Consider the following 9,387-nt stretch of genomic DNA (forward strand, 5'->3'; position numbering starts at 1 on the left):
AGTTACCAGGTCTAGTTCCCTAAGGCGTGGAAACCTTTTTTTAAAAAAAATGTTAAACATCGTTGGGAGATACTTTACTGTTCGTCTCTTGTTCTCTGCTGCTGTCAGTATTTTTATTATTTTATTATTATTTATTTTAATCCTTAATACCGATTTAAGTTTAGGCAATCCCCCTTCAAGTTTTATTTAATCTTATTTTTGACTTTGTTTTGTTTAATTCTGTTTATCTTGTTAGTGTGTCATGTGTGTGTGTATTTTACTGTAAACGTTAATTTAAATCCAAAGTGCGAGTGTGTTATGTGATCTTGTGTGTGTGTGTGTGTTATGTGATCTTGTGTGTGTGTGTGCGCGTTGCTGACTGGCTGGTTTTTGGGTACAGGTGTCGCTCCGGGGTGAGTGAGCAGCCATTATAGGCCTGTGGGTTTATTATTATTATGAGCCACACCCAGCAATAGTACAGCTCGTCTCTGAATGTTGTGTCTCCTTGCCAACGCATTCTGACGTGACATTCACACACAAAGAAAAACTTGTTTGAAGCTGAAATGCAAAATACCTGACAGGTGAGGGAGGTTGCCCTGGTTACTAACTCCTCCCTCCTTCTATGACGCAGCAATGGCTGCTGGGAAAAAAATAAAACAAGTTAAAGTTAAAGGTACAGTCAGTGATTGTGGAGAACGCTTGATGTCAAAATATTTTTTTGTTAAAATCAGTGAATACCTCCTCATGATCCACTACCTGTCTGTACTGTGTGCATTGATAAAACAAAAAAAAATCCAGTGTTAATACACAGCCTAGGCTCTGTAAAACTGGCATGTTGCTAGCTACAGTGGACCCTTTGTTTACATACCGGTTTACAGCGCCTAGGCTGTGTATTAACACTGGACAGGTATCGGACTGTGAAGAGATATCAAGTCATTTTGACAACATGCATTCTCCAGAATCAGTGACAACATATTCAAAGAGACTACGAGGAACTTTTAAATATTTCTGAAACAGTCTAATTTTTCCTCTGATGATCATAAATTACATGTAACAGCAAACATCAGTGCGTAGAATGCTATTTTTATAGTTTTTCTTAATGCCTTCGTCATGGGTATACGCTCACCCCCAAACAGCTGGCATAGTAAAAACACAAACTGAAAGTTCCTCAGAGCACCTTTAATATATTTTTTCATGCTTTTTGTTTAAGGTGTGTATTCAGTTTGGACCATCATCAACATTTATGTTTTCGTTCCTTTGTACAGTAATTGTTTTTCCCATTTCTGTCATCAAATAAATAAACCTTTGAAAGAAGAATCAGGCTGAAACAGGGATTAGACAAAAAGCATTTATTAATGTAACATCATGAACACCAATGGATCAAGCCTCCAGATATATAAAGGTAAATTAACCAAACACACACCTGTCACATTCACAGGGAGGGGAGGGGCATACAGGTAGAGAGGGAAATGATGAGCACATCTCCTTTAACTAACACACATCTCCTACATTAACTAGAGAACTAGCCGTGTGTGTGGGGGGGAGGGGCACATATCTAACTGTAACACACCACATTAACGAGCAGGAAGAACATCTTGATCTACAGGGAAAAGCCTGGATTAGTCGTCTGCAGAATATAGAAAAAAAATATATTTATAAAAGTAAAAAAATTATAATACAAAAATAATCATTAACATCGCTGTCCCCAGCAGTAGGCGGGGCTTAGAGGCTGTCCCCAGCAGTAGGCGGGGCTTAGAGGCTGTCCCCAGCAGTAGGCGGGGCTTAGAGGTTGTTGTCGCACCATTCTCCCATGGCGTTGGTCGCGGCTCCTGATTGGCTGGAATTGGCTCCGCTGCGGTTTTGAACCCAGTTGTTGAACGGCGCCGGTTCTCTGTTGGAGGTCAGAAACTCACCCAGGACCTGGGTCGCCTGGGAGGGACAAGACATTTATATTAACCTGTCTGTCTGTCTGTCTGTCTGTCTGTCCGCCTGGGAAGGGACAAGACATTACAATTAACCTGTCTGTCTGGTCGCCTGGGAAGGGACAAGACATTACATTTAACCTTTATTTATACTGAAGATATCAATTAAAGGCCTACTTCACCGGTGGGAATATGAAGGTGTATTGAACTCTGAGATCCTATGTAGTATATATGTGCAAACATTTTAGAAATCGGTACATCCTAGCCTGAGAAAAGGCAGAAAGAGTGTTTTATGGTCTCACTAACCCTACAGTTTGCACAGTTGTGACATCACAACAATGTTTGCACATGTACACTACATATGATCTCAGAGTTCAATACACCTTCATGTTCCCACTGGTGAAGTAGGTCTTTAAGGGGGGTGTGTGTGTGTGAGCAATTCATAAAAAAAAACTGAGGCTGCGCTCCAATCCTTATACTTTCTACTATTTAGTTTGGTAGAAAGAAGATTTAGGATGTCCTGATTCTTGTGGCCAGATTTAGGATGGTTAGAAGTACCCGGATGTCCTACTACATCCGGCCGAGAATTTTAGTGTTGAAAACTGCATCCTATTTGGGCGATTCTGACCCATAGTCCAGTGCGCACCGGAAGTGACGTCACATCGACGAAGCCTCCGTATGAAAACAAACGGGGATGAGACGGATATAAAAGCAAGAGGCAAGATCAAGGCGCAATGTTATGATGAAATAAGAGTAGTATGCCTACTGCATCCTAACTAGATTATTTTAAGGTCAGATGTAGTATGTAGAATAAAAAAAAAGGAGATTTGGAACACAGGGATAGTACTTTATATGTATGTTTACAGAGTTTGTGTATATCATGTACATATGAAAACATGCATAAGGATATAAGGTTTACCCGGAGGCCCATGATTTAAATAAGGGACTCAGCGATTCTGGAGAACACTTGTCAAAATCAGCTTTCGTCAAATCAATGTTTATCGCATCACGATGCGTTATCTGGGGTAATACACAGCCTAGGCTCTGTAAACTGGTCTGTAAACAAAGGGCCATCGTAGCTAGCAACATGCCTGTTTACAGAGCCTAGGCTGTGTATTAACACTTAAACCTTTTATCAGCACACACACACACACAGTACGGACAGGTAGTGGATTATGCAAAATAACTAAAGTGTGTGTGTGTGTGTGTGTGTGTGTGAGAGAGAGTGAGTGAGTGAGTGTGTGAGAGTGTGTGTGAGAGAGTGAGTGAGTGTGTGTGTGTGTGTGTGTGTGCTTCACCTTGTTGTAGCCCTGCTGTTTCATCCTCTCTCCCAGAACCGGCCCAATGCCCGGTACGGCCGTCACTGGTTTGTTCCCCATCGGCTCACTGACAAACGCCGCGTGTTTCTTACTGGTGGAAGACATCCTGACACACACACACACACACACACACACAAGAGAGACACACTTTAATACAATGCTAGAGAGTGAGAGTGTGTGTGAGAGAGACAGAGTGAGTGTGAGAAAAAAAGAGAGATACAGACTAGACAGACGGAGAGAGAAGACAAAAAGAGAGAAAGAGACTGAGAGAAAGAGAGTAGTAGTAGTAGATTTTATTTGGACATGGACATGACAATGTCATTGGACGAACCAGATGCATTGTTTACAGTGTGTTAGCATAAATGCTAGTTTACAACACCTGTCCACAGGAGGCTTTTTAAAAACAACAAAATAAACTAAACAAAACAGAAACAAGATCAAATACTGATAAAAAACTGATAATTAAAAGAGTAAAAATGCAGAATACAATAGAGTACAGAGCAGCAATATAATGAGTCAATATATATAGGCTACGTAGAGTAAAACAAAGGCAGCATGATCAAACAATAAACCAGTTGTAAATTATTTGAGTGAGCACTGTTGACTTGATTTGAGCCGTTGTTTAAGTTCTCTGTTAAAAGTGTTGCCATTAGTCTCTAGTTTTAGACTAGTGGGCAAGAGGTTCCACAGTTTTGCCCCCTTTGCAGAGAAAACAGACTGACCGAAAGATGTCTTGTGCATTGGAACAAGACAATCACCATTGATGGAGGCTCGTGTATTTGCCCGACGAGAGCTCTGACGTCTGATGGCCAATTCAGACAACAGTGGTGACACATGGTTATTTACACACTTGAAAAACAATTTAAGATTACTCAAATTAATAAAGTTATCAAAGGTGAGAAGGTTGTGTTTTTTTAGAATGCCACAGTGATGCCATCTCATGGGTTTCCGGTCCATGACTTTTATTGTCTGTTTGTATATTGAAAAGATAGGTTTTAATGTGGTAGAAGAAGTTTGTGACCATGATGTGATACAGTATGACAAACTTGGATAAGAAAGAGCAGGAGATGTTTAACATATAGCTGGTTAGTCTCTATGTGTGACTGTATTCTTTGTTACACTAGGAATTGCTGATTTTTCTTTTGCTATTGCAATTTTTTTTTGCCATTCTGAAATCCTTCATTATATAAAAAAAAAGGTGAAAAATCCTTTTTTCCAGATATAATTTTTGTCTATGTATCTTCCATAACATGTCTTCTTTCATACTAGTATAAATCAAAGGTCCAACATGTACATTCAGGTGTTTATTTGACTAAAGCTTGTCTGTTTGCGTCTGTATATTTCTCCTATACATTATTTTTTCAGTACTCAACCAAAAATCTACAACTTCTAAAGCACTTACATCAACTAAACTTTCCATAATCATTCTCAGCACTATTCTGAAGGTTATTACAGAAGGATTTGTTCATACGTTGTTCACTGTCTGATTTATGAGACATTTTCTTCTTAAAAAACATTCTGAAAATGCATTTTTAAGACCTGAACAACCATCTTTAGCAGCCATTATCTCATAGCTTTGGTTACTGTGTAGCCTACATGTGAGTGACTGGGACTCCCCCTGCTGGAATAAACCTGATAATGCATCGAGTATTATTTTTATTTGGTTTAATTTTTTAAACAAGCGAACAAACAAACCAACAACAGACAAGACACAAGAATGAAGAAAAAATTAAAGGACAAGTGCGTATGTTCATTGTTTGATCTTCATTCCTCTGAAAGCATCCAGAAATCGCATCATTAAATAAAATACCTTTTAACAGTATTCCCTGCTTTATAAAATTAAAACAAATCTTCACATAAACTTATGTATATGTCTGCAGAAAAGAGTCAGTAATTTATTGCATGTTCTCACACACACACACACACACACACACACACACACACACACACTATTAAGTATTAAACTGCAGTGTCCTAAGCCTTTATATACTATCTATGGTCCTAACCCTTTTAAAACAAGGTCCATGGCAGTGTCTCGCATACATTTTAAATGGTTGAGAATTGGTGTATTCGACATTTTAACTTCTTTTTTGCAGTGCAAACATTTAAAATAATAAAAAGAAAAGTAGCCTAATTGTAATCGTCACCCTTATCCCTCTGGCTTTAGTAGTAAAACTAAACCGTATGATTTTTGCCAATTAAAATACACCTGTGCACGTTCTGAGTGATCGGTGACACGTGCATGATGCGGAAATGCGTCAGGCCCAAAACGACCACGTGGCACTTTAATTAGTTAATTAATAAACTTCGAGCCCCGTCCTTATCTCTGGCTTTATCCAACAACATCTAGTGACTTACGTTTTTAGAAGCTGCAAATTTACACTGAATTAGTGAGATATTGCCTCATTTGCATATTTTATTCGAACATTTATGAAGAAATAGTAAAACAAAATAAGTGTTTGTGTCAGTGACCAACTAGCAAAGTTATATAGGCCTAATGATATCTACAAGTTATAATGTTCCTCTTGTCACCTGCCGTGTCTCCGCTAAAGATGAAATGTTAAGAATTGGAGGGTATTGTTGAAGTTAACTTGTTTTCTAGCCTAATAATCATTTGTTTCTCACTAACAATTAAGCACACCTGAGCACGTGCTGAGTGATTGACACGTGCACGCTGCGGAAGTGCGTCAGGCCCGTAACGACCGCGTGGCAAAATAATAATTAGGCTAATTAGCAAATTATGAGTAGCCTGCTGGCTTTAACCAACAACATCAAGTTATTCAAGTTTTTAAAAGCTGCAAATTTACACATAATGAGCGAGATATAGCCTCATTTGCATATGTTATTCAAATATTTCCGAAATAAAATGTATTCAAAAATTTGACTTGCAGTTTCATGACGATATCTAAACGGTACCCTAGTCACCTGTGACCTGCAGTGTCTCGGCTAAAGTTGAAATGTTGAATAAAATAAAAAGTCAACGTCTGGTCCATTGAATCCAGTTTGTGTAGCGACTGGTAGCTATGTGAACGGTCTCTGCAATTACTAAACCCTTGGGAGTGTATTTTCTCCATTTTAATTTTTTTTTTCCTGCAGTGCGAACATGGATGAAGACGTAAGTAGCCTAGCTTGATAGTAGCCTAATCGGTTTCCCCCTCATCCTTGGGCCAAATACTCAAACCGTAAGATTTGGGCAATTTGGTTTTTATTCCCCAAAATAGTTAAAACAATGTCAAACAGAGTTAAAATATATGAAATATCTCATAAAACACATCGAGAAATGACCATAAAGGTGTAAAACAAACTTACCTTGTTCAGTGTGAGGAGAGACGAGTCAACAGGTCAGGTAGATGGAGCGGAAAAGAACGAGACGCACGTGAGCTGTGTTTTTATACGGTGTAATACTTCCTCTGAACACGTGGTGGCAGCACTGAGCCGACACACAGACAGGAGAGAGGGGTACAACAGGGGCTGGTGTTGAAATAAAAGGGTTAAATTAAATGATACATTTAAAAAATAATTAAATACTCACAAGGTAAGACGTGTGTGTGTGCGTTATAATGACCCATAAGACACAGAGAGACACAGAGAGAGAGAGAGAGAGAGAGAGAGAGAGAGAGAGAGAGAGAGAGAGAGAGAGAGAGAGAGAGAGAGAGAGAGAGAGAGAGAGAGAGAGAGTCACTGTGATTATTCCAGACGCAATAATATACACTCACCGGCCACTTTATTAGGTACACCTGTTCAATGGCTTATAAAAACAAAAAGCTAATCAGCCAATCACATGGCAGCAATGTAATGCATTTATGTATTTAGACGTGGTCAAGACAATGTACTGAAGTCAAACCGAGCATCAGAATGGGGAAGAAAGGGGGTTTAGGTGACTTTGAACATGGGGTGGTTGATGGTGCACAGCAGGATGGATCCATACTTTCATGTTGTTTACGCCAAATTCTGAACCTGCCATCTGAATGTGGTAACTGAAATCGAGACTCATCAGACCAGGCATGATTTTTCAATCTTCTATGGTCCAATATTGGCGATCATGTGAGAATTGTAGCCTCATTTTCCTGTTTTTAGCTGACAGGAGTGGCACCCGGTGGGGTCTTCTGTAGCTGTAGCCCATCTGCTTCAAGGTTGGTCGTGTTTTGCGTTCAGAGATGGTATTCTGCATACCCTGGTTGTAACAAGTGGTTATTTGAGTTACTGTTGCCTTTCTATCATCTCAAACCAGTATGCCCATCCTCCAATGACCTCTGACTTCAACAAGGCATTTTACGTCCACACAAAAGCCGCTCACTGGATATTTTTTCTTTTTCGGACCATTCTATGTAAACCCTAGAGATGGTTTAGAGAGAAAATTCCAGTAGATCAGCTGTTTCTGAAATACTCATACCAGCCCTCCTGGCACCCTCAACATTGCCATGTTCAAAGTCACTTAAACCCCTTTCTTCCCCATTCTGTTGCTCGGTTTCAACCTCAATAAGTTGTCCCGTCCAGGTCTACATGCCTAAATGCATTGATTTGCTGACATGTGATTGGCTGATTAGTTATACGTGTTAACAAGAAAATTAACCGCTGTACCTAATAAAGTGGCCGGTGAGTATATATGTACATATATATATATATTAGGGCCACCGGAGAGAAAAAAAAGAGGAATTTAAAAAAAATGTTTGTGGATTTTACTTATTTTTATTTACTTACTTTTATTGTCATTTCAGGTTCAGCTAACTGTCATTTAAACTTAAAGGCCTACTTCACCGGTTTGAATATGAAGGTGTATTGAATTCTGAGATCCTATGTAGTATAAATGTGCAAAAAAAAATTAAATCGGTTCATCCTAGCCTGAGAAAAGGCAGAAAGAGTGTTTTTTTCAACCCTATATTTCTCTTTCTGTGATGTCACGAGAAAGAGAAATATAGGGTTAAAAAAACCTTTTCTCAGGCTAGGATGAACCGATTTTAATTTTTTTCGCACATTTATACTACAGGATCTCAGAATTCAATACACCTTCATATTCAAACCGGTGAAGTAGGCCTTTAAGGAACAATTTTAACAGGAAGACATTTCTATAAAAAAAAGGCTAAAAATGATTAAAGAAATCCAAGAAATGGAACAACTGACCTTGCAAAAAGATCTGTACAAAAATGTTTGTTTTTGGTTATTTTAAAAAAAAATACACAAATTGAAGTATACCATTTTTTAATATAAAGAAACAAACAGAAAACAAAGTGTTAAGACTGAAAGCTTTTCCCCAATAGAACAAGCTAAGATAAGATAAGATACTTTATTCATCCCAGCAGGGAAATGTAGGTGTTCCAGCAGCCAGCATACATATACACACAACACAACACATGTACCCTGCGTTCCGAATCGCATACTCTTTCTTTTTTCTATTCTACATACTACATCCGACGATAAATATCTTTTGTATCGCTTTTATATCCGTCTCATCCCCGTTTGTTTTCATATGGAGGCTTCGTCGATGTGACGTCACTTCACGTGCGCACTGGATTGTGGGTCAGAATCGCCCAAATAGGATGCTGTTTTCAAGACTAAAAATCTCGGCCGGATGAAGTAGGACATCCGGGTACTTCTAACCATCCTAAATCTGGCCACAAGAATCAGGACATCCTAAATCTCTTTTCTACATACTATATAGTAGAAAGTATGCGATTCGAAACGCAGAGATAGATACATATTCTACCCATACAAAAACATGAGCCCACAATACATCGCCTAGATAAAAAAAAAAAAAAGTGGTATGGATGGTCCATGTGCATAAGTAGCTGTAACTTGTAGATAACAGTTCAAGGCAAGTTTATTTATATAGCACAATTCAGACACAAGGCCACTCAAAGTGCAGTACAGAAATATAGCTCTGCCAGTGGGGAAATCAAGCTAACAGATACAGGTAAACAAACACCTGTCGTTTCTCAGTCACTTATGACCGACACGGTTTTCTTTGAGCCACTCTGTCAAAGCTTCAGCGCCGGCCCTGGCGTCTCCTTCTCCCGCTCCTAAATCGTCTCTGAGCCACTTGACAAATCCATCAGCTCCTCTACACGAAAAGTATTTCTCCAGAGCTTTATGCGCCTGAAAATACAAGAAAAATAAACACAATCAAGGAAACATGTTCTCAGTCATACAATGAAATCCCTCCTTTGTTT

The 9,387-nt window shown here is 39.0% G+C and overlaps 1 protein-coding gene across 1 annotated transcript; it reads right to left on the reverse strand.

Moving 5' to 3' along the window:
- Window positions 1-1,431: 1,431 nt before the first annotated feature.
- On the reverse strand, window positions 1,432-6,566 carry LOC307257705 (barrier-to-autointegration factor-like). Its single transcript, XM_080036991.1, has 3 exons — window positions 6,530-6,566; window positions 3,200-3,326; window positions 1,432-1,908 (listed from the first exon to the last, which is right to left on the reverse strand). Exons 2-3 carry the CDS (start codon window positions 3,323-3,325, stop codon window positions 1,762-1,764), a joined length of 273 nt encoding a protein of 90 aa, XP_079893117.1. The 5' UTR covers window position 3,326; window positions 6,530-6,566; the 3' UTR covers window positions 1,432-1,761.
- Window positions 6,567-9,387: the final 2,821 nt, after the last annotated feature.

The sequence above is a fragment of the Ammodytes marinus genome (assembly GCF_949987685.1).
Source record: "Ammodytes marinus genome assembly, chromosome: 11".
Lineage (NCBI taxonomy): Eukaryota > Metazoa > Chordata > Actinopteri > Uranoscopiformes > Ammodytidae > Ammodytes > Ammodytes marinus.